The 26,757-nt window shown below is 40.0% G+C and overlaps 1 protein-coding gene across 1 annotated transcript; it reads right to left on the reverse strand.

Annotated features, from left to right (window-relative positions):
* On the reverse strand, positions 1-26,515 carry CIP2A (cellular inhibitor of PP2A; the record flags this gene model as incomplete). The annotated part of the gene is made up of 21 exons (XM_084278858.1): positions 1-171; positions 1,243-1,382; positions 1,910-1,992; positions 3,848-3,961; positions 6,237-6,433; positions 7,211-7,321; positions 7,405-7,479; positions 9,367-9,559; positions 13,837-13,955; positions 14,756-14,855; positions 15,623-15,754; positions 16,586-16,758; positions 17,218-17,445; positions 18,500-18,575; positions 19,945-20,090; positions 20,249-20,371; positions 21,325-21,421; positions 22,070-22,164; positions 23,600-23,712; positions 24,813-24,960; positions 26,414-26,515. 21 exons carry the CDS (start codon positions 26,513-26,515, stop codon positions 1-3), a joined length of 2,736 nt encoding a protein of 911 aa, XP_084134984.1.
* Positions 26,516-26,757: the final 242 nt, after the last annotated feature.

Here is a 26,757-nt window from a genome sequence, read left to right on the forward strand (position 1 = left end):
CTATAAAGTGAGGTTCACTGTTTCTGTACTTAACTTGCCACCACTTAGACTGTGAATCATTGAAATCATATTGGAGTATTTGTTCAGTTCTTCCTTCTGTAGTTTCACAAGCGCTTCTTTTTCTTCCAAGCGTCCTTCCAACTGGGATTTTTGAACTTCCAGAGATGATGCCTGCAGAAACAACCACATTGTTATCATTTAATCCACTATCAACTGAGAATACAGCAAAAGCCAAGCAGCCTGGTGGTGAATTTAAACAAGCAATTTTAAAACTGTGTTTTTTGATTATAAGCTTGTTTCAGAAATATTTTTAAGCTGTAAGTTTGGTACATATGAAGAGTTACAGCTACTGCCACACTTCAGAACATCAGAAGCCATGGGAAAGCACTGACTTCCTCCACACCCCGTGTCATCACTGCTCTGTTTAATCAGTGGTGTTCATCGTTAAGCCATCCACAGTTCTTTTCAAGCCCAGCACCAGTAAACACCTAGTGAGATCAAGGGAAATATTTGCTATCTACTGCATTCTATTGCCTGGAGAGATTAGACTTTGCTTCTAAGGAATGGACGTACAGCAAATGCTTTGCCAGGCTGCCCACTTGGTGACTGCTAATCAGATGGCGTGTAGAATCAATCTCTCACTGTGCATTTATAGGGAGCCTTAATTATAGGCAAGGACACAAGTCTGCACTGAAGTTTGGGGATTTTGTTTTGTTTCTTAAAACATTACCTGCTTAACTTGGTTTTGAAAAAAGACTCTTTTCTTAGGGGTATTTTGTTATAATTTTGAAGACTAAAGAGAAAATCTGATGTACTTCGGTGTGTACATAAGTAACATGTGTACCTTAATTTGGGACACCAGAAAGGGAAAAATGTGACCCAATTCATATTTTTACAGTAGTCAAAACTACTGAAGAGGAGTGTGCAACATTCTCCTATTTAATATTGCACTACAGGTGTTTTGTTTTTCTTCTAAACATTATCTACTCACACACGATACTCTGTACAGACTCATTAGAGCCTGACCAGACTGCTTTCTGTTTAAAATCAAAAAAAAATCAGCTATTCACATTTCAACAGGAATTCAGTTAAAGCTGAGATAATTTGCTCTTTTCTATGAGGCAGACTGCCCTAGTTTCCGTGGCTATTGTACCACTGAAATATTGATTTACCAACTCTACTATCAGCTATATAGATACCTAAAATTCCATCTCTAGAATGCAGGTGCAAGTAATTCCTTACCTTGATACTCAGTTCTTTCCTTGCTTGCTCCGTTTTACTTAATTCCTTTTTAAGAATATCTACAGTTTGTTCCATATCAACTTTTTCTTTCTGTTGTGCTTTTAGCTTCTCTTCCAGAACTTTTATTTTCTGTTGCAAGGCTTAAGAAAATGAACACATTAAAATATGGGTTGCCAAACCCATTAAAATATGGGTTGCCAAACTTAGAAAAAAGAGATACTGCATTGCCTGGGAAACAAGTTTGGTTTGTCTGTTTTTTAATAGACTCAACATGGCTGATGATAATTGAATTACTGAGTAGTGCCACCTACTGCTAAGTGTCAGTGGTCGCTTCCAGCATTGGCAGGAGAGTTAAATTAAGCTCTCATAATTTGCAGTTCCTACAGAAAACAGTTCTAATGGACATGCTGTAAAAAGAGCCTGTAGGGACATATGATGCTGTGCAGAGATTCAGTGAAGTCCATACATAGCCTGGGAAATCATGTTTATGTATCCTATAGTTAAATACAACGTAGATTTTAATTTTAACTGTTAAATTATGCATCCCTGGCTCACTTCAAGATCCGCAAGTTACTTAATACGATACAGCTGCTTATCTAGAGCATTTAATAACATAGTTAATCCAGTTAGTTCTCTAGGTTCAGTGACCTTTAGTTAAGTGACTTACTTGCTATTTTGCCATCTCTCTCCTGTAGCTGTTGCTGTAATTCTTTTCTGTGATCTTCAGCTTCTACCAACTGTGCAGCAATGCTAAAGTTGCAGAGAAATAAAGTCTAATGATCAAAGTGGGACTTGCCACCATTTATTTGTCCTAAGAAGCTACAATTATTTCTGCATTATTTCTGATAGCTGCCAGGAGCTTCAAATCAGCAAATGTATAAATTTGCAGGGTGTGACTGCAGATACAGTTAGATTTTCTTTCCTTCAGACCCCCCTCTCTCCATGAAAGTCATTTCCCTTCTCTGATCACGGACACATGGTAGAGACAGCTGAAAAGGTTCATACCTGGAGCTTAAATACCAGAAACTTGCTTTAGATTACTGCCACAAAGCATTCAAAAGACCACAGTGGAGTGGAAATTGTCATTTAACCCAAGTGGAAATCCACTGCCATTAATGACTGAGTATGCTGGGGTTTTAGCCCTACACATTCAGAATTGACAATAAGACAGTAAAAACCTGTTTTGGGTATTATGCACAGATGTGCTTGCACGGATAAGGAATTTCCAATACCATTCAAAGCATCTTCCTGATTGTCACATGACACTCCACAAAAACAACCATTCCCTAAGATACCGCTGTAGCCCACACACAGGTCTGCTGCAGTCCTCTCCAATGCAGGTAATATTCAGCTTCCATGATCACTTAACATACAGGTACTGTTGCCTACCAGCATTATAGCTGCAGCCAGGGCACTTTATACTCTGTTGAAGCTTGTCTACTTTCCCTGTTACTGGCTGGCCTGCTTTCTAAGGCATGCTCCAACTGCCACTTGCACGGCCTAGATGGCATCTACTGGCACTCTCATTTACTTGTTCATCCACTTGGTACCTACCAGTTCCTACACTGCAGCCTCTAGCAACAGAGAGGGCGTATTTCCACGGCCTCCATTTTATTCGTGGCAGTTCAAGAACACCTATGTAACTGCTCCCCTGACCTACCTGCCTTTAAGAAGGGGCACCTTTCACCAGAATATCTCCCCAATCACACTGAGCTGTGTACCACAGCAGTGAAAGGAAGGGTCCAAATTTATTCAGTAGCAAACTAATGAGAAAATGTTCACGCTGATCCATGTGAAATCAGAACTCGAGGCAGTAATTTGGGCTGCTCTCATTAATGACAAGGCAAGAGCCTGGAAGGATGAAGTGAACTTTGCACGTAAAACCGAGAGTAGCGTTTTATTTCTAAATTGAACACAAGGCCTGCCTGTGAGCATATTTTAAAGATAACTTCTGCAAAATTAAGTATTAAATAAAATATCTCAAATACGAGCCCTATTTCCTAGTTACACTGGTGAAAGGTGCATCAGAACACTATTTTAAGCCATCAAAAAGGAAAAAAAAATATAATTACTGCTCAAGAAGACGTAAGTAATCCTGGTTTTAGAGTTGAGGAATGAAGTTTTATACCATGACAGAATACCAACCAGTTTCTAAAAGAGTTTTTAAACGTATTAGTTTAGTTGGGTAGGGATTTTTTCCTGATCTGAAAACATTGCAGAGAAACCTTGCAGGCTAAAAAGTGAATGGATGAAAATCTTTGAATAACAACAGCATTTAAGAACTCAACAGCAAGGAAAAGACACCTCCACACCCCCCAAAACGTAGCCAAGAGTGGGACTGTTTTCATTACTCTGTTTCATTGCTACTATTGATGAGGTCTGCGGGTATTTCATCCTGCATCCAGCCAATACAGTAACAAAGTGGACCACTAAAGTCACTACTGTGGATTTCCATATAACATACATATAATAAAGCAATCCTGAAGAATCTTTTGCTTCTTTTACCCCTACTTCTCAATGTTATTTAAAGCAGAACTAAAAAATTGAGATTAAAGTGCTATTTAGTTTTACTTTAATTTGCTTTAAGAGACCACATTGAACCCACCTGTCATTCTGCTGCTGGAGCGACTCATTCAGTTTCTGCATTCCTTCAATTTGCTTATTTAGTGAACTGCAAGTACTCTGTAGATCTTTATATTGTCTTTCAGTTGTCTCATACCTACAAACAAGTGAGATAGTTATGGTTGAAGAGCGTAAGTGCTTTTCAAAACCTTTTATTTTAATAGCTTGTCAAATAATTTTATTTGGCATCATCTATGCAGTCATCCCTCTGAAGCTAAAAGCAAAGTGGTTTGAGGGGTGGTGTTTGGTTGAAGATTTTTTGGTGGTAGTTGGGGTGGTTTTTTTGGTTTAGTGTTTTAAACAAACATATTTTGAGTAAGAAAAAGCCCACAAACTAAGCTTCAGTGGATTCCTTACATAAACTTCATGATTAAGGATCAGGGAGCAATCTTCCTCCAGTAGGAAACTCTTAGGAACTGACAAGACATACAGATGCCTTTAGAAATTTGACATGCACACACTATTATAAATTAACTATTTGCAGCCATTTTTTAATGGACTCTTGCATCAGCCTATGACCTCCAGCTGTCTGGTGATACAAAAAACTGAACACAGTGAAGACTGCAGTCTGCCATTCATGTAGGTTTATGAGGCAGATCTCCTGCTCCGAGCAAACGTTTTCCTACCAATAGGAAAACTCTCTCCCCGTGATCTAAGGGTATAGAATCACGATTATATACATAGTGTAGTATAATTACAGAGAGCAGCTCTTGCTCAGCTATAATAATTATGTGGAACGGCTTGTGAAGGAGAAGGGGAGTCTTTTTGTTTTTCTTTTCCATAGCAAAGGGATTACTCCTGAAGGCCTTGTACTATCTCGAGGAGAAGATAAAAGAGCGAGAACTCGAGGATGGAATAATGTCCATCCCGTTACCTCTTTATTAAAGAAAACAGGTGGCTGATAAAGGACACAAATTGTGTTTGTAGACCTCGTTACTGGAGGAAAGCGGATAGTTAACAAGGCCATAAATTAGTTCAGACTGATAAGAACACTGCAAGCTTGCAAGACCAGCACATTCCAGGCAAGAGGTGAAAAGTACATCGTGAAGAGGACTCGGGCCTTCCTCCCAAGGACCATCGAAGACCCTTGCCCACAATTTTTGGAAGAAGCTGCGCAATTGCAAAGGACTGATAAGCTAATTAGCATAAGAAGCGAGAGTAGGCGGGTTTAGGTAATGAATATGTATAGGTGTTAATTGAATATTCATTGTTTCATTGTATAAATATGGGACGGTTTTGTTACTCCAGGTGTGCGCGTCTGTGGCGGAGCGATCCCCCGCGCATCTGTGCGCAATAAACATACCTACTTTATAACTCTGAGTTACAGAGTCTGTTTCCGTACGTCACCCTGATGTCAGTTATGTGATCATTCTTAAGGAACAGTGTATTTCAAGCGTGCAGATTGTTTAAAAAGCAAGCTTTTGCTATTTGCTTCCTACTTCGGAGAATTTAGAAGTTTTAGATACCGAAGTGAGGCTGATTAATTTCACAGTTATTGGTCAGATACATGTTCAGAAAGTATATGACTGCATACAATACAAATAATGAAGGAGGTACTTCCATGGTCACCGTAATAGATACTTAATCAAGAAACACCATAACAGACAAAGGCTTTATACATTCTTTGTCCTGCAATGACTCCCCTTTATGGCAGCAGTATGCCTTCACCACTGCCCAATACAAGGCCTACTGCCATTAATAAACGAGAACTTGCTCTCAGTTGTATCAGCTTCTTTGCCTTGCTGACACCTAGTGACAAGACCAACTCATGCGAGTTGAAAAGCCGAAGCTCCTTTAAGCCTTCATTCTTCCAAAGCACATGCTATTTGCATACACAGTTTCTATCCTTATGTATGTTTTGTCTCACATTGCTGTGTTATTTTAGCTTAACAACCTAAAGAAATAATGCTTGGAAATAATTTGGAACATACAAGATGCATCCTTCCCCTTACCTCACTTTTACCTGATTTCAGTCAATTTGCTATAGGATGTCAAAGATATAAGCTCCTATCTTATGCAGACATACTGTATTGGCTGCTTCTCTGGACTATTCTTAGTATTTTGTCAAGACAGCATGTAAGATCAAAGAAAAAATCTGACAGTATGGTACTAATAGAATTCCAATAGAAACTATGCACTCTGTTCAGAGAGCAATGCTCCCTTTTATACAGAGTTTATGCAATTTCCTGAACTGGAGCTTCAATATCTATAATTTTAGTTCTCACTCCATTTAAGATATTAAAAATAACAAATTTTTCAGTTAAGATGTGAAGTAACATGTAACATTGTCCATCTAAATGTACTTAGTCCAGTGAAGGGCTTCATTGTTCTTTGAATAAAAAGTATTTGCCTAGAGCTCTTACGTGCCTTACCTCTGAAGAAGATCCACAGAGGATTTTTTCAGTATTTCGTGTTCTTCAGCAACTGTTTGTAATTTCCTGTTGTGTTGAAAGAGCTGTTCGATATCAGTCTGTGCTCTCTCGGATTCTACCTGCTGAGCTTTCAGCAAATCATTAAGTTCTTCATTTTTTCGTTCTGCATCCTTCAACATTGCAGCAAGAGTTCTTGCCTTTGAGTAGAAAGAGCCCCACCGAAAAACAAAAAACCCCAAACAAAACAACACCCACAGTTACAAGCAATTCTGTTTCACAAGTCACTTTGTACAAAGATATTTGACAGCATAGATCAAACATTGAAATGCCATCAGTTACATGATGAAATGGATTTCTCTCAGCTAATATTAACTACAAATTAATTTGTTCATTCAAAAAGTTTCTTTAATATCCTGTATAGGTAGTGTGAGGGGGGAGGGGGAAAAAAGTAAAAGATTATACATTTTAGCTATGGATTTAGTAATCTGGTGCCCAATCTTTATTATAACCTTTGAAGAATAGAAGTTAAGAGTTTGCAATATACACCTCATACATACCCATGGCAATACACTTTATTTGAAAGCTCATCTTTGACAAGAGATTAAAAAGCACAAATAGGAAACAGTTCTTCATATACCAACAAAATCTATATAGAATTCCAGTAAGTGGCTTTATTAATTTTCAAAATTACTATTGTTAAATTAACACTAATGATTAATAAACAATAATCAGTGTTTTAGGTTAGCTTTGTGGGCTTCCAGAAAAAAGAGAAAGGACATGAAAGAAAACTGTTCCTAAGAACAATACAAAGGAAAACAGGATGTTTGCAATTAAAATTAAGACCACTAACTCACAAGCATAGATTACGGCTAAGTAGTATGTATGGAAACTCTATGTGATCACAGTTAAAGGTACCCAAACAGTTTTTATTAAGTCCCACCCCAGAGTCCCAGAAGGAAGCCCCTGCTACTTACCTCAGTCTCAGCCTGGGCTCTCTGACATCGGTACTGAGCCATCAGCCTATCTGCCTGAGCCAGTGCTAGTGCCTTTGCTTCCAAAAAGCCTTGCAGCCTAGTTTCTTTAGACTGTACACAGGAAGAACATTTTTTATTAATACTTTGTGAATGTACAGGCAGCAATTAACCCATACATGTCAGGTTGTACTCACTGCTAATGCGGACAGCTTCTGCTCATAGACATCCATGATGTCTGATATCCTCATATCAGTGAGCGGCTCCTTCACCTGTGGAAATGTTTTCCAATTACTGCTACTGTAAATTTGTATTTACTTAGACAGACAACATGTGCCTAAACTCCACCTGCCCACTAGCTTTTTGAGTTCTCATCCTTTTGTCTGACACTCCGCTCAGAGGGCATGCGCCTAACTCCTGGGGAAAGTCTGTGAACAATGGAACTCTTCAGGCTGAATAGGATTCACCTGCAGAAGACGACCAGTCCAGCACTATGAGAAGGTAGCATCAGCACTCTAAATCAGTTCCCCTTGGTCTAATCTTTGCTGGAGAATCATCAGCCCCCTCATAGGACACTGAAATTACTTTGCATTAATAATAGCAGCACAAAATACACATGGCTAAAACCCCTTGTTCATACTCCAAGACCTTTTCAACATACTACTATCAGAAAAGAGCCAGGACTTACTGTGAAAGGATACTATGCAAGCTATCCCAGCTGTTTGTACAGTGAGCACCTACTGAAAAGCTGCCATCTCTGCACCATGCTGAAACATCATGCAAGAATTTGTTTGCGTATTAACAGTAGTCCTCACACAGCCCCAAGTTCTCAGCTCATTTTCCTGTCCCTAAGGTAGGACACAAGTAGTTTATTTTCCTGCTTGCAAACTTGCCATCTCTGTGTCCTTTTCGATGTTGCTACTATAATAAAAGTTTCTGTAAGTCCCATTCACTCTCTATGCTATTAAAAGTGTTCTCCAAATATTGTGGGGTGGTTTTCTTTTGGTTTTTGTTGTTGTTGTTTTGTTGGGTTTTTTTAACACACACTTGAGCTTCACACAACATATGGAACACAGAGCTGAAGTACTAGGTATTTTAAGCAAATATGTATATTGATTGTTAGAAAAAAGTTCTACTAATTAGAAGGTCTAAGAAAAGATTCACTCAGCAATTCATCAACAACTTTCTCCCCTCAAAAATTAAGTGAGCTTTACAATCTGTTGCATTACCAGAATCTGCTGTGCTAGTGCTGTTAAACACCTGTGGCTGCTTTGACTGACATTACTACAGCAGTGCACCTACAGGCTGTCACGTGCAGGCCTGCAAGGGAAGGTCACAGGGAGCATTCAGCTCCAGTAAACCAAGGGAGACTCACTTGACCTTTTTCATATTGTTCCAGCAGCTGTCTGGAGCTGGTAGTTTGCTAAGCTTCATTCTTATCAGTTAGAACAACAAGAGGAAGGTTGCAAAGCTAAGGCTGGAGGCAACGGCCATTAATACAGATACCAAGTTGTTATCAGGCACTTGCTGTTCATTTTCCCAATCTGCATATCATTCCTTTAAGCCAAGAGAAAACAGAAGTGACAATCCACCACTGTCTAAAAGAACTACAAATCACCTTGTTTTGAACAGAAGAGAAAGAGGAAATATATTTGGCACCTGACAGTAGGGCCCACAAAGAAACACACTGTAAATGGTGTCTGAGTGCCTCATTCACAATACATGTCTCTGCAGAGGAAGCAAAAGCTTTCTTTTGAGGTAATAATAGTACCTTTCAAACAAGGCCACCAAAAAAAAAGAACTCCAAATGCTGAAATCAGCTTCAGGCGAGGAAAGGAGAGTGTTCATGTAAGTGTTTAGGTATACAAGGGATGCACTTCACTCTTCTAAAGCAGAGTATCATCTCTAATTACAGGCTATTTCTTAGGAAGCAAGGGGAGGAGGATCCTTCTAAGTGTCCCAGCAAGTCTAGGCATATAGGCATGTGTCTAGCCTATATCTGACAACCTCACTGGAGAAAGGGCACATTCTAAAAAGGCAGGAGGCTAAACTGAACTCTACTGATACACTAGAGCCTGACACTTGGATTTGAATTTCTGTTGTGGCTCCCATCCTGTATGAAAAAGCCAAGTATTTAACAAGGATCTATGAATTCCTACCTCTAGTCCAGATTGAAGTTTTTGTATTAGCTCCTGAATATTTGAAGTTGTGGATTCATCAATTGAAGGATAGGATGAAGAACACCTCACTGAAGTAATGCTGGTGACAGGTGACTGCACTTGGATTCTTTTTGACGTGTGCTCTGTTTCTTGTTGTCTGTAAGCATTATTTGCTGCAATACTTTCAGCAAGCCTGTATAAACATAAAGACTGTTAATAAGAAAATCTGCTATAAATATCACTGAAAGGATTGAAAATAAGCAACATTTCATAATATTATTATCTCTCATTAAAAATAACTTAAGACATGGTATCAGACACATGCCCAAACTGTCCAGAGATACAGAAAGCATGAAAAAGAAGTGCCTGTCATGGCTAACCTTTAGAAACAAATGCAGTATCTTGCCAGAAAGGGCATGGCCTTCGGCTCTTCCTGAGCAAAACAGATCATCTGTCTCTCATGAGCCTGAGAAACAGGTTATTTCACTTATCACTATTCAACTTAACTAGGCCACCGCTTGTAAGAAGGAAGACTGAGAAGGTATTTAGTAAGAAATTTTATGAGGCATACAAATAAGATGACTGAATGATGAAAAGGTGGAGTGCTACCAAGAAACCATAGCTTTTCCTTGTCTGTGATGCTACTTTATAACACTGTATTGAGTACAGCACACAGCATTTTAAGTTTCAAAAAAAATGGAAGAATGCAGATAGAAATGTGGTGTAGTTTTGCATGGCAGGGAGACAGGATGACAGAGACAGGATCCCATGCTGGGGCAGCTGGTGAAGAGCCGAAGCCCCATTGGAAAGGACTCATGTTGGAGAAGTCTGTGGAGGACTGTCTCCTATGGGTGGGACCTCATAGTAGAGCTGGGGAAGGGTGTGAGGATATATTCTATATATTCTAATGTTTGTAACTTGTGAGTAGCTGCTTTGAAAATAGTAACCACATGTTCCAAATCAGAGAATGATAAATCAAAAGCTGATTTTTGAAGCATCAGTCAAAAATTTGTTCCTCTTGATAAGTTTAATTACTAAGTTATCCCAACCACTTCACTAAAGTACTGTCTTAATTGCTTCTTAAGTGAACAGACTATTTTTAATTTGCATTGATATTCTTTGGCTATTCCACCATACAACTCCAGGTACTGTGGACTATACAGATCCTTCATTCTCCCTGCCAGACTGTTTGTTACTGGTCGTTATAAAAACATCTCCTATATCCACAAAATATTGTGATCACAGAATAGTTGGGGTTGAAAGGGACCTTAACAGATCATTTAGTTTAACTCTCCTGCTCTAAGCATGTTGCTGGGACTATGTCCAGTAGTTTTGACTGTCTCAAGGGATGAAGACTTCATAACTTCTCTGGGCTACTTATTCCAGTGTTTGAGACCCCTTACAGTAATTTTTGTTTTCTTATATTTAAAGAAGTTAAATAATTAGTGGGGTTTTTTTCCCCTTATAGTTCAGTTTGTGCCTACCTCTTGTTCTAATGATAGATACCACTAAGTCTGGCTCCATCTTCTTTGTTCCTTTCCATCAGACACTTATCAATGTGCATAAGATCCACCCCCCTCACAGTCTTCTCAAAATTAAACAATTGTAGCTCCCCGTACCACCTTGTATGACATATGCTTGTCCCTTAAACATCTTAAGGGTTCTTCACTAGACTCACTCTAGTATGTTTGTCTCTGTTGTGCTGGGAAGCCCTGGCCTGGACACACCACTCCAGACACAGTCTCACCAGGGCTGCACAAAGGAGTACAGTCACCTCTGTCACCCTCTGCTCTTCCTAAGGCAGTGCAGGGGGCTATTGTTAACCTTTGCCATTCTCAAAGGCAGAAGTTACATTTGCTTTCTTCTAGTCCTCAGGAACCTCTCAACCACCACTTCTCCAAGATAAACTGAGGTGGCTCTGCAATGACATCAGTCAACTGGCTGAGTACAGTCACTGCAATCAATGTTGTCACTAATCTTCACATCCCCAAACAGTTCACCTGGCTTATAAGCAGTCAGATCCAGTGGGCTGTTTCTTATCATCAGGTCTTCAATCCTTTGTGTTAGGATTGAAGGATAGGATGAAGAACACCTCACTGAAGTAATGCTGGTGACAGGTGACTGCACTTGGATTCGTGGTCATCAATGCGTTCCAGAAACCTCTTGTATTGCTTGCACCCTACTGTTTTACCTTTTTGGCAGATATCAAGGTAGTTAAAGTCTACTACAAGGAGCACTGCCTGGGAATGCAGGACCCAGTCAATCTCTTCCTCATCATCTCCAGTACTCACAGGCTGTGGACCTCCCACAGCTCTTATATTTGGGATGACAAATCCTCAGCAACTGCATACCTCCTGCAGGCTAGAAGACCACCTTTTACTGTCCCAGCCTCAGTAAGAGGTTCCAAGCACTCCCACCAGCATGAGACCTCCAGAGCTGCAAGCCTGTTCTGAAACTCTGCTTGGGTTGGTGCTTCAGCTTTCAGAATTTATTTTATCCATTTTGATGGTTTTACGGACACTCCTCTGTATTGCTGTATTTCCCACCTGAAGTCTACAGCTAACTAGCTATTATACTGATGGATAGAACTACTTGTTAAATGATAAAAACAGCACCAATGTTTTCAGTATGACTACAGCTCTAGACACTCATCATTGTATTCTTACCACTGATCTATTTTCAGGTTATGACAGAACAGAACATGATTCCCTAGGATGCAGGAAAAATTTTTGTTTGTTTACTTTTGTTTATTTTGTAAAGGTACTGTTCATTCCCCTATCCTCAAAACGCTCTCAAAAAGTCCGAGACAAGTTACCATTACTTTGTTAGGTCACACTCCTTTACTGTCACATCCCCAACCCCCCGCCCCACTAATAATTCCCTCACTGTTCCAAGAGAAGCCAGTTACATTACAAGTCTTTCACTGAAGACAAAAAAGCTCAAATGCCAAAAAAGCATTTGGTCTGGAAGTCCTTTCAAACAATTCCTGGTTTTGTTCTTAAAAAGCACTGCTAGCAAAAAGGGGAGAAGGTTCAGATTGGTTTTCTAGGCCGCAAAGACTGCAGAAGAATTTAAGATCAGTTTTTCCTATTTTGTTACATCTACAGAAATAAGGACTCCAACTACAGTTTCTCAGTATTCTTCTCCTATTTAGGCCACCTTAAATACTACCTCAACTGCCATCTGCCTGTGTCTTATCCTATTCTGTTCTTCCTTGGAAGTTACTGCAAAAGGATAAGCAAAGCTTTAGAAACTGAAGAGTGACACGTGTGACCAAGTTCAGTAGAGGGGGAAATCTGACAGTCAGAACATTACAGAATCACAAGGTTGGAAGAGACCTTTGAAGATCATCAATTCCAACCATTCCCATCCTATGCTAAACCATATCCCTAAGTACCTCATCAACCCTTTTTCTGAACACATCCAGGGATGGTGACTCAACCACCTCCCTGGGCAGCCTGTTCCAGGCCCTGACAACTCTTTCAGTAAAAAAATTTTTCCTAATATCCAATCTAAACCTGCCCTGGCACAGCTTTGTGCCATTTCCCCTTGTCCTATCACCTGTCACCTCGCCCACCTCTCTACAACCTCCCTTCAGCTAGTTGTAGGTGGTGATAAGGTCTCCCCTCAGCCTCCTCTTCTCCAGCTCCCTCTGCCGCTCCTCATAGGATTTGCCCTCCAGCCCCTTCACCAGCCTGGCTGCCCTTCTCTGGACTTGCTTGAGGACCTCAATGTCCTTCTTACAGTGAGGAGCCCAGAACTGCACACAGTACTCAAAGTGTGGCCTCACCAATGCTGAGTACAGGGGCACAATTACCTCCCCAGACCTACTGGCCACACTGTTTTTGATACAAGCCAGGATGCCATTGGCCTTCTTGGCTGCCCAGGCACACTGCTGGCTCATATTCAGCCTGCAGTCAACCAACAACCCCAGGTCCTTCTCTTCCTGACAGCTCTCCAGTCAGTCTCCCCCAGGCCTGTAGTGCTGCATGGGGTTGTTATGTCCCATGTGCAGCACTCTACACTTGGCCATGTTAAACTTCATCCCGTTGGTCTCAGCCCATCGGTCCAGTCTGTTCAGATCCCTCTGAAGAGCCTCCCTACCCTCAGGCAGATCAACACTTCCTCCTAGTTTAGTGTCATCTGCAGACTTACTGAGGGAGCATTCAGTGCCTTCATCGAGGTCATTGATAAAGATGTTGAACAAGACTGGACCCAGGACTGAGTCCTGGGGGACGCCACTTGTGACCGGCCTCCAGCTGGATTTGGTTCCATCCAACATTAGACATACTCCAGTTCCAAGCACTGACTTCAAGACCTTGATGGACAGATGCTGTCTAGAATCTGATGTTAATTGAATACCATCAACATTTGAACTACCTCCTCACACCTCCAAAATCACTACATGAATATCACTCACAGCCCATAAAAGTGTCAAATCTTACCAGGCAATCACAAAAATAAACTTACATCATGGCAGGAAAATCTGGTAAGGGTGCAGCCTCAAACAGTATCTGAAATCCCACTTGGACTTGCTCTCTGTGGTCTGATGTTAGAGCAAATGTCAGAGGCGTAAGCAAGCGTTGATCCTAAAGAAGAAATTACTTAGGTCAAAACAACATAAGTCAGTCAACAACAAATTAAAAACCAAAACCACCCAGACATCACAATATCAAGCACCATCAGCACAGGAATGTTTTATTCCAAACTTAAGCTACTTTCTTTAAGTTTGTCCTTTTCAGTTTCTGGGCCTGAAGTCAACAAAAATAATTTTAAAAATAGTTTACACTTCAGAGCATTTAGAAACATGTTTTCCCATTAAAGCCAACACAACAGGTGAAAACTTGAAGGATTTAACTAATTTAAGTGCTTGATTTCCATCATAAACAGTCAGCAGTTTAAGTTTAATATGCATTTCTTGAGAACTCTAAAACCCCTCCAAAACAGTATGAAGTGTTTGGTAGCTAGATTACATCTACAAAGTACCTTGTTAAGATACCATCTGATCAATGGTTATTAGAAGCTGATTTGACTACACAAAGTCACAAATTAGGCGTCTAGATCATACACTAATCAACCCTATAGATCATTATATGGTTGTGTAGTTTGCTACCTTTAAACTTCAGTGCTAATGCAGTCTTAAAGGACAATTTTTACCAGGTAGCTGAAGTACGACTTCACATGCATTACTGAAATAAATGACTGGAGTAAAAGCAAATTGCCCCTATTTTAGAAGGATTAACAATAAAACAAGCTTTAAGAATTGTGCCCAGGGGACTGTATTTTCCTAGAAGCTTTACCACTTCAGAGATAAGCGTGCAAAACATTCAGAACTAAACCCACTGTTGTGCTTCAGAGAAGCTTTACAGGAGACACTTTAAAATTATACCTGTAAAATTTTGTAGAAGCTGACCTCCATACCAGGCACATCCTGCTTCAGTCTGCTCATAAGGTCAAGCGTTTTCAAAATAATATCAGCAGCAAGTTTGCTTTTAAAGATACAAATAGAAAAGCAAAGCAGGTGAAAAACAAAAGGCAGGGCAAGATCTGTCAAACCAGCACTAATAATTAAATTCCATCAATTCAAGAAAGTTAATAAATATCTTCACAAAGAAATTAAATATGTATAGCAAGGCAACAATACCAACATCAAAAGAGATCACTATGTTCCTTGGACATGCTGCTGAGCTTTCTCCACCATGCCAAGGATAGCACAGCAGAGACCAAAACAACCACTTTCAAATTAAAAGTGCAGTGGGTTTAATCACAGGCTCAATTATATTTCACTGATTTCAGGCCATATAACTTAGTTATGCTGATATTCAAACTAATGACACTAAGCTTAAGGAATGTGTATTTCATTTGCAATGCAATAATTCCCCCTCATGTTGATGTGTGATGTTTTTGAACTCTGATTACATAAAATCAAAATGAAAAATTAGGTGCCTTGAGCAGTTCTGGTAAGCTTCAATTTAAAACCTCATGCAGTAGTTGAACCGTATTAAGTTCATTATTCCACGGAAATGGATCTCCAGCTTATGCTGAAAACAATGTCTGAATACTTAAGCTAGGTTTTACTAACCAGCAACATTACTTTCTATTGCCAAAAAACCCACTAAGTTTGATTTAAAACCAGCATTGAATTACATGCATTTCAATGGTGTATATTCACGACAATATACTTGCCATTGGAACACTATCACGACTAATATATAAGTCTTGCTAAATTAGGTTTTAGAGAGGTGTGTGTGCTCACCACATTTGAGAGTCCACTACTTTTGTCCCCAAACCAGCATCAATCCCACTATAGGTAAATTGGTGCTCTATGAGAGACGTGCATTGGTTGGCAGTCAGTACCTTCGAGGCATGTGTTTTTAGTATGTCATCTCTACAGAGCAGTAGACTGAGTTAAGAATAAAATTATAACTATGTTTAGGTATTGGCATCAAAAGCCCACATTTTTTAACAATAAAGGACACAAAAGCAAATGTATCAAAGCACAAGAGCCTCCAAAAATGCTTGTAAAACACAACTGCATAAGCCACTTAAGTCAGGCTTAACTCAGAAGCCAAGTAAGATTCATTTTTCAATTAACACATATGCATACTATGAAACCAACAGCTAAGGAAACCATACTAAAATGAGTGCCATGAAGAAAGCTAATGAACAAGAGTCAGTAAACAATCAGTCCCTAATACATGAACTAGTCATCTATGAGCAACATAGCAAAAAGACTTCTTCATAGAACTTAGCTTTGATGCAGGACTACATCCTGTAGGCACATCCTCCTTACTACCTGACACTGAACACTAAGGACTCCGAGTGTAAAACTTTCTTTCCATGTTATTCTTCCTTGTTTCACTGATCTAAATTTGCATCACATTTGGCTAGGAGCTGCACCTGGCAGCTATGTGAAAACACTACACTAATGAAGATGGGCACCCAAGCTCCCCTTGCAATTTCAACAGAAAACTCGTTAGTTTTTGAACCTGCAGAGTGCTTCTACACTGTTGAATAGGCACCATATTTTATCCTGCACCACTGTATTACAAAGTAATTTCACAGCAATTAGAAAGCTGCATAATGTCTTTCAAGACATCAGTCCCAAGTAAAATTTGTGCAGTTATTGTAATTAGAAGCTACTAATGTAACAAGATGGACATTTCTTCTAACAAAGCAATGACAGAGGAAGAATAATAAATTAACTGCCAATAAGCACATAAAAAGGATATTAGTCAGGACATTAATAGCCTTGACCATTCTTTCACACTTTTTCTTCACTAATAGCTCATCCACAATCTGTTCCGGCATCTGAAGATGATCAAGAAGAACAGGCAGCAAAAGATCCACAAAGTGTTTGGCCGAGACGCTGTTCCCATCACTAATAACATCCTGTAATTAAGAAATTTCGTTTCAATATTTAAAACTACAGAATAAGAAAGCCAAGCTTACTCCACCCCTTCCTCCATCAGCCTGCCTTCTAGCTTTTCCAGCCTTTTGATATTTCAGGTTTAAGACTACTGATCAATATCGTACTGGAGGAGGAAGCTTATCAAAGAAAAAAGACACAGGAGAAACTTCCTCACTTCTACAAGTCCTGGAAAGCAATTACTTGGTATTTACTTCATGAACTGCTATATCTTACACTTAACTTTCAACACCAACATATTTCTGAAATATAACATGCCTTTAAAAGAGTTTTACCAAGCATGGAATTCTAAAGCAGGAAGAATTTTATTTCAAGTATATTTTTACATGCTATTTTTCAAATAAAATGCTAATAATTGTTTAAAAAGAAATTAAAAATATAGCTGTTGAGAAGTTTTTCAAACTCATTATCAGTCTTGGTACCTCAAAAATCTCTTTGAATAGTTGTAATGCTAAAACTGAACAGTCTTCAGAGCCTTCCAAAGGTTGGTTTGACAAGTGCACCAATGCAACAGATGGTTCAAAAGTCTTTGAGCGAGTCACAAATCTGGTATTTCCAGAGACTGGCAAGCCAGACGGTTCCAGGATTGCCTGCCGCAGGGTGTGACGCAGTTCCATCACAGAACAGAAGGCAAGTAGCAGCTCTAAGATCTGTGTGAAGTGAATGAGAGTTCAAACGCTTTAAAAATCAGGTACTTACACAGAAATTGCAACTCCCATAACACAAGTCTAGAGAGAGTAGTAAGCTCTGAGCAGCTCTTTCTGTACTTTAAAGTTTTCTTAACAATAGCTTTCTTTCCTAAAAGCCAACTCAGCAGAAGAAACAGTTCATTAGACTGGTGAAGGCTCGTGACTGTTGACATCCAATGTACTGCTTTCCCTCCCTTTTTAAAAAGCATGGCTGCTGGCTAGTGATCACGCTCAGAATGAAGAGTTATGGAGGGGAAGATAGTCTGAGATGAACAGACACACATGTGCATACTTAGATGAAGAGCACCCTATAAAGCTCCTTGTAATTATATCTTTCTAAATAAAACAAATAACAACAAAATCCCCACATGCACAGAAAAATTAGCATTTATTCTCTACTATGCTGTGAAACATTAAAAAACGCTTAAGATTCGTTTCACAGATTTATTTGTCTCTAATATCTTCACAGCATTTCACGTTTGAGCCTTTAGCAACAGCTACCCAATGTTTTGTGTATGTAAGGTGGTAGTGAGACAAAGTTGAGTGCAACACTGAACTGCTTAACCAAATGTGGCATCAAATTTGTTACAGGAAAAAACCCAATATATTCCTAAATCTTTGAAATTAGCATCATGGCTCCCTGATCATCAGTTCAAAGTCTGAGCAGTAGTAATTCAGGTGAAGTGGGGTACACCCTCTTTTTTGTGGTAGATCTCAAAATTTCCTATAGGCCAAAGCACAAAAGGTGTTTACATTGGCTTTTTGCCTTTCTGTCTGAAGCCTGAAAGACACACAGTCTGCCCCAAAACCCCAATCATTACATATTTACATATTATTACAGCCTTTTAAACAACTAGAAAATACAAACTTGGTGAATACCATAAGGTCACTTAAGAGTCCTGAAGTTAATATATTTCATTATCAGTTCTGTACACAAGGAACTTACTTATGACTATAGAAGTTGAACTAGAACAGGAGTTGTACCCTCAGCCTTAAACAAAAGAAATGTAAGTACCTTAGATGAGGAATCAGGATCCCTTCCATGAAGAAGATCTAATACTTGACCAAGGCATGAGGTAAAATGCTCATATCTACAGCATACAGAGAGGAGAACAAATAATTTTAATTTCACCACTCCAACATTTATACCAACCAAAAAATCCAAGTGTCCTATTCTCCTTCTTAACCTCCAAACACTTCAAGCACAGCAATAACTTTGATAATGTAATTTCTAACTAAAATAAACTAAGCTTTAAAAAATATTTTAAGGATGAAAGTAAATTCTTTAAAATAAGCCAAGATTTTCCAGCTATTTTTACTGCTAGGTTTCAACTGAAGTTCAGCAACTAAATTCTGCTAATTGCATTTGTAGAACCACTGGTCAAGGTCTCCATGGAGCTATTCTGTAATGGCTTCCAGTAAAATTATTACAAATTCAACTATACTATTCCACTTCAAGACAATATAGACCTGTAAATGGCAAGATAGCAACTCATCAAGTTATTTGAGTACCAATATTGTCCAGGTAAAGAATTAATGATTACAACTATTACAGATTCACCGAGTTGTAGTGGTTGGAAGGGACCTCCAGGGATTGAGTCCAACCACCCTGCCAAAGCAGGCTCCCTAGGACAGGTCACACAGGTAGGTGTCCAGATGGGTCTTGAATATCTCCAGAGATGGAGACTCCACAAGCCCCCTGGGCAGCCTGTCCCAGTGCTCTGTCACCCTCACTGTGAAAAAGTTCTTCTGCATATTGTTAAGATATTTATAAACATTAATCAGATCCCCTCTCACTCTTCTCAAGGTTGAACAGCCCCAGTTCATTCAGCCTTTCCTCATAGGGGAGATGCTCCAAGCCCTTAAATCATCTTTGTAGCCCTCCGCTGGACTGTCTCCAGGAGATCCCTGTCTGTTTTATACCAGGGCAGCCAGAACTGGACACAATACTCCAGATGGGGCCTGACCAGGGCAGAGTAGAGGGGGAGGATCACCTCCCATGACCTGCTGGCTACACTCCTTTTAATGTACCCCAGGATCCCATTGGCTCTCTTAGCCACCAGGGCACACTGCAGGCTCATGGCCAACCTGTTGTCCACCAGGACCCCCAGGTCCTTCTCCACAGAGCTCTTCTCCAGCAGGTCATCCCCCAGCCTGTACTGATACAAGCGGTTATTCCTTCCCAGGTGCAAGACTCCACACTTGCTTTTAGTATATATATATTACATACTCCTATGTAACTGTGGAAAAAAAAACGGATTTTGATTCACACTTTTGTGTGAAACTAGTAACACAAAAATCCTTTAGTTTCAGGTACAGCAGTTATAGCCAGCTAGCAACATTCAAAAAGCATCTAAATTTTTTTGCAGTGTTTGGTTCAGAATACAGATAGCACACAGCAAAGGAACCAAACAAGAGGTTATGAAAAATATCCTGTACTTTTATGCAGTGAAGCCATACCTGGTAAGGTAATCTGCAATTTTGGGGTTCTTCAGGAGATCCATGAGTAGATCAACAGAGTATTTTCTTGTTAGAGTACCATCACCATTTACAACAATATTGAATATCAACTGAAATGTCTGATGGATATTTCGAGCATGAAAGAGCTGAAAGGAAGAAGAAAATTACATATGAACACATACTACTCTGCTGGGTTTGTTCCTTATTAAAAAACTAGCTGGAACTAGAATTTCATTTTGCCAGCATGAGTATTAGTTTCACCTACAACTTAATAATATAGAAGAAACTTCGAAGTATCACTTACTTTTTCTCCTACTTCTTCATTTAAAGTAAGGCTTGATAATACTGAAAGTGCAAACACAACCATAGTCAAACTACTGTGGGCCAGGAAGCTTATTAAGGTACGATAAAAGCTCTTCACATTTTTCTAAAGTAAAAAGGAAAAACATGGGTATTATAAATATTATTCCACGCTATGAAAACCAACAAATTTACTCATTATAAATACTTACCAATACACCATACAAATAGTGAATAATAATGAAAAAAAATTAGGATAACTGTTCTCTAAGAAATCTATTTTCTCATTCTACTGCACAATACTGGTGTTGATGTCAATGACTAAATTCTCTGTTGAACTTTATCAATAAAAATAAAATTTAAAGAAAAGGAAGAAACATTGTCATTTGTTACATTCTCCTGTTTCTTTGAAATTTTGCTAAAGTCTAATAGAAAATAGCCATTGAAAATTAACCCCCCCATACCATCTCTTCTCAAGTGATCAGACCTGACAACAGTGTCCCCTTTCCTCCCCATCTTTCTTCCAAAGTAAGCAGTACAACATTCACTGTCAAAGATGAATTTGCATTTCTGAACTGAGAAATAAGTTTTATTTCTATTGATCTATGAAGAGATGGGAACTGATTGGTTCAGGTAGGGCCCTGATCTGACATGAAGATTAGTGGTATTTTATTGATTTATCCTTTAAAAGGCAAATCTCTCTTGGCAATAGTTAATGCAGTTTACCAAAAATCCAACTACTCTTCACGAGTTAGCAACATTCAATTTTCCTTAGGAAGGATGCTTACATTTTAAGTTCATCTTTCATTTGCAGAGAAGAATTGCAGAAACTGAATGCATAATGCAAGCTAGTGCAACACCACAGCAACATGGAGAAGAAAAAGAGCACCCAACTTTCTGTTCTACTGGTTATTTTCTCCAATACAGGAGAAACCACTGCCAACTCCACATAACATACAGGTCAGGGTTGTCACTGCCACAAAAACGTGCGTAAGAGATACCAAGGTAATGTCCCAAGGCGAGTAAATTCTCTTTCACCCTCAAGCCAGAGAATTGTGCCACAAAATCCAAAACTCTTACCATAGATTTTATCTGAGTTTGAATAGATAAGTTGTGACGACAGAGATTTGCCAGGAGTCCCAAACATGGTATTGTTAACTCATCTTCAGCAGACTGGCTTAAAAGAGAAGTCCAGAAATTTAGACAGAGACATTTTAATAAAGCATCCAAAAATCTAGTTACAAGAATTTGTGAGTTGGGGGCAGGGTGGTTGGAGGGGGGGGTCTTTTAATTTTAGCTTTTTTGTTTGGTTGGTTTGTTTTCTATTAGACACCATTCCCCAAGCAAAGCAAAATCAGATTGCACTCCCCATAGTGTGGGCAGCTTTTAACTGAGTGTCATCTGTTAAAAAACAAAAGTATCAGAGATCAGTGCTATCAAAGGTCCTTTATTGCACGTGCTTTTAGTAGTTGTGAGACCTCTTGGAAGGACACCTGCACAGAATTCATATTAATCTATCGTAAGTCTGCCCTTAAAGACAAGCCAGAAATTCCTCCTGTCTTTCCTCTTTGTTAGATCCCCACTCTCCAGGGTGTGGGGGGTGAGCTAAGAGGACAATTAATAATCACACAATGTGTGACAGTCACTGTATTTGATGGCCTATAACAACATGGGTTTCAAAGGAAAAACTCTCTTAACTTCAGAAGCAAAAATGCCTCTGTTTACTCTGGAGACCCCGTTAGTCCAATATAACAGTGGCCTTCAGAAAGTTAAGCAGCTTAGCTAGATATTTCCCAAAAGAAAAGATAACTGAGTACACACTTACACATGATGCATTAGAAATGAAATTAATTCATCGATGTTGGCACCAGGGCAAAAGACCGGAACACTGTAGGTTAGCCTCTGCAGCAACTGAATGCTCTGAGGAAATAGAAAGCTATTCATAGACTCACAGAATGGGTTAGGTTGGAATATCACCTACTTCCAACATTCACCTGTGTCTTTCCTGTAGCATCTCACTGAAGAATGTTACAAATTACAAAAGCTGGAACTGAAAGGACAAATAAGACACCCCAGCTGAACCAATTTTCAGACTCTGTAACAATTACACGAGCTGCTGCAAGCATGAGTAATGTCCTGCCACACTGAGGTATTTATTTGAAGCCCAAACAGATGAATCAGATTTTATTTTGCCTTATCAGCAAGTTCTTTATTCTACCAGTAAGAAGGGGGCTTTGTCTACTGAAAGATCTACTAGTTTCACCAAAATCCAAAGAGCACTTCATAACCTCTTGCAGAAAGTATTTAATAAAAACAGGCCTGCTACCATGGCAATCTTTTCAGCAAAGTTCTTACAGCATTCTTTTGGCACGTAACATAACTGAGTTAACATAAAGTTAATATACTCAGATGTGTCAAAAGTCACAGCACAGGGTATCAGCTGAAAAAAATCTCACCATGTAAATAGCTGATAAGAGAGCTTAAAGGTTTTATAACTCATCTTTTTGCTATGTACAAGATCTCTCCCTCTGACTCGCAAGTCACCTGGATCCTTAAGTTTTCTGGTACTCCTAGTCCTTTGAAACATACGCAAGCCATGAGGAAAAAGTGTTCTTTACTGGATGCTTGACTCAGTTTTCAAGGACAATAGAACTGCTTCCAAATTAATTTTCTGTGTAACCACGGGTAGCCAGCAAGTACTTGCTGAAACCTCAGTGTGATACAGGAAGAGACCTGTGTGCATTTAAACCACCACTCCCCAATTTTTTTATTTTAAATAAATCTATGTCTGCACGTGGCTCCTAAGAAGTAAGCTTCCACTGGTACAGCCCCCTCACGTTCACTGACAGACAGCACTGACCGGAGATTGTTAAGGAAGCATATACACCCTGCAAACCTTCCATGAGAACCAGCAGCCACAGGTGTCCTTTTGCTCCTTCACAATTTCTTGTCAAGGTATTGATTAGATAAAACAATCTGCAGGGGTTTGTTACAAACACTAGGAGAAATAACGAAATACTTTAACTGGAAAATAATCTTAGAGTCTCTCAAGCAGTGACTTCTTGAAATAATTTCAATATCAAGGTGGGGGTTTTTTTGTTGCTTGTATTGATTGAACAGGTAAGAAGCAGAAGCAAGATTAAAGACAGAATACAGAGAACTCTATGCAGTGTTAAAATCCTTTCGTACCAGCCTTGTACAGCAAAAAAAACCAACCCACAAAAACAAACCCCACCACAGTTTAGATCCTCAACACATTATTTCAGATAGAGGTTTAAAGGATTATCATATGCATACAGTGTAATGTATGCTATATAACAGTAGCCAGATACTATTAAGCATTAGTTCCAGTTACCTGTAATAAGACTGGGTCACTAAGGTTAGTAGAGCTTCGATGAACCACTCCTGCCAGCACACTGGTCAGACTGTAGGTATCCTGAAGAGCTTCTCTAGTCTCATTGTCTAAAGCTAGAATTTAAGAAATATTAACAAAACCCCCCATGCAATACCAAAGTCAGCTGCTGGATTAGTTACCAATCTAAGCAGTGTTTGATCAGTTTTACATGCGTCTTTCACAAATAACAAATAAGTCACAGCTCCTATGCATTTGCATCCCTACTTTATTTCTGAACTTACAGTTAAGTGAAACACCAAACCTTTCCCTAAGATGCCTGGAAACTGAAGGAACAGCCTACCTCTCACCTACAGAGCTTTAGTTCTGTTTGAGTTCTTGAATCCTGAAGTTAAAAGGCTTTAAAGCTTAAACCAAATAATCTCGATTTCTTGCTTCATATTATGGGTGGGCAAGTTGACTAAAACCGGAGCGTGGAGAGGATTACATAGTAATAGTTAAATACAAAATGCCAGTTCTGCTTGGGCAGACCTGGAAAAGACATGGTGAACAAGGACTGTGGGTAAAACAACAGACCACTTGAGGGAAGACTCCAATTCTTAGAGTTTTCCAGAGCCAAATGTTGGAAGAAACAGTTAAGAACCCAAGCAACAAATATAACTTTGCAGTAACCATTCAAAAAAAAAAAAAAAAAGCTTAAAGAAGCTAAAACCCTTCAAGAATCAGAGAAGTAGTTAAACTACAGATTGCCATAAAGGACTCAAATCACTATTCATGCATGATGAAAAAAGGAGTGAAGGGAAACTGGAGGTACACAGGCCCAGGCTATCAGAGAGTCCAAAGTGCCACCCTGAAAGCACTCCAGGGGGAGAACTGAGGTGACAACTCTTGATGTAGCATCCCCTAGACGGGTTCCTTCACTCCATTAAAAGGGCAATCTTTTCAAACTTCAGAAAGTAAGGACCCAACAAGAGAAAACTTCTGACAGGCATGACCACAGCAATGACTACAAATCATTCTGTCATTGTAATTTAACATCTTATCCGGCCTCAAGCATACAGTATGATGTCTCAGCCAAGCACTCCACTGCAATGAAAACAGCTTTATCCTTCATACCTTAAGTTTTTTTGTGAGAGGTTTATCACCCACAGAATCAGCACCTGTCTTGTCTTCCCTTTCCCAGACCCAAGATAAGGACTTCAGAAGCAAACCTTACCAAGCTGTGATAGCAAAGTAACCACAGACACGGTTAGAGATGGGTCTGTATTAGTGTCTTCAAGGAGCTCTACTACACAACTGAGACATTCACTTGGTAGAATCTGGTTTGAAGCAAATAGTCTTGTAAGCTTAAGTCCAGAGATGACCTGGAGATGCAGGGAGAAAAGCCTCGATTACTCAACTGCAACAAAGTATTTAACACAGAAGTCAAAGCACACAGTTTTATTAAATAGATTCTGTCACATTTGACAAACCAAGAATCTATGTGCCAGTGTAATGGGACATTTTTATTCGCAATTCCTGGAGAGGCAGGGGAGGTTAGGGGTTTTTTTGAAAATAAATTTAAAAAATACAAAAAAAAAAAAATCTGCTTTTCATTCCCACGTGTGCTCCCTTTACTCTTGGAAAGTAGCAAGTTTATGCTGTGATAATATTGGGGTTTCTTCTGTTTGGTTGCTGACAGCACTCATAGTAACAGCATCCTTTTTAAACCCATAGCTGTAGCAGAGCAGTACTTTACTACTTCATACACTGAACAGAATTAATACCAGGTTAGTCTTCCTATCTATGTTTCAGCAGAGATAAAAGATAGGGTTTATATATTTTGAAACAAGAAACAAAACAGACTGGTCAACACAAACATTGGGTAACCAGCCATCATCTCAGCCCAACCACCAGCTTTTTAAAGATATGGGCAGGAACCCAAGGGTACCACCACACTGCAGGAAGGATGAATAGCAACACACAGTGCTGTCTTGGGAGCACTCCGTGTTTGAAATTAAAAAGTGGAACCTGAGTTCAAGAAATGAAAATGCTACAGGCAGGCACAAATTATACTTAGATAACAGAGAAAGTGTTGGTTTTGCATATTCCCTTTATAATGGATACAGAGAAGAAAGCCAAGCTGAATACTAACTCTAATATTAATGTTTTAACAATTTAAAAAAATTTTAAAAAAAAATCCATTTTTGCACATTACACAGCTCAGTCAATGCATCAATCCCTCACCACACCAAGCCGCCCACCCAAGAACTGCACACAGGCCTACTACCCCTTAGCAGCAAGCGCCTTTGGTTGCACACTGCATGAAATAGCCAAACTCCACAAACAAGGCCAATTATCACTCAAACACCACTTTTAAATTGTGCAAATAGGTGAACCTCGTGGGTCAAAATTCAGGGAACATGAAAGCCATAAAGTCTCTTGTAAGGCACATTTAATGCTTCATGCACTGCACAGATCTGTAGATATACAAAAGCACCACAAAACACCATTATAAAGGACACAGAAATTGTCTAGGGATATTGCTAAAAATGTAAACGTTTCTTCAGCCTGACGGGCTCCCTCAGCCACAGCTCCCCCGGTAACCAGTCAGCGGGCTGCTGGGGTGGGGGGGCGTCGGAGGGCCGCTGTGGCTCCCCGCGGCCTCCCGGGGAGATTACAGCAGAGAGGAACCAGCCAAGGAGAAGCACAAAGACAGCCACCGTGCCCCCGAGCCTGAGGGACACTACGGCCACGGCCCATCTCCCCCCCTCCCTTCTCGGCCGCGTCGCCCTCCTCAACCGCAGCCCGGGGGCTCAGGACCGGCCCCATTCTTACCTCCAGGCTACGCTGCAGAAGCGCCGCGTTGGACGGTGTTTTGGCCGCCCGATATTGCGTGGCTGCCAGAAGCAGAGCCTTCATGCAGCCCAAGGCATCCATACCGCCTCAGCTCCCTTCTCAGACGTGCCAGCAACAAACTCCACTCATATTTCCCGCCGCGGCCGCCATTTTGAGTGCCGCGTCCACTGAATGGGAGCGGCCGCCCCTTCCTCGGGGCATGACGGGAGACGCCGCCTCCGCCGCGTTGGTTTAAGGAGAACGGAAGCGGGGAGGAGCCGTAGGTCTCAGCAGCGGTGCGACGCGCCTGGAAGCAGAGGGAGACCTGCTGCTCTGCCCGCTGA

This window comes from Gallinula chloropus (assembly GCF_964237585.1).
Source record: "Gallinula chloropus genome assembly, chromosome: 1".
Taxonomy (NCBI): domain Eukaryota; kingdom Metazoa; phylum Chordata; class Aves; order Gruiformes; family Rallidae; genus Gallinula; species Gallinula chloropus.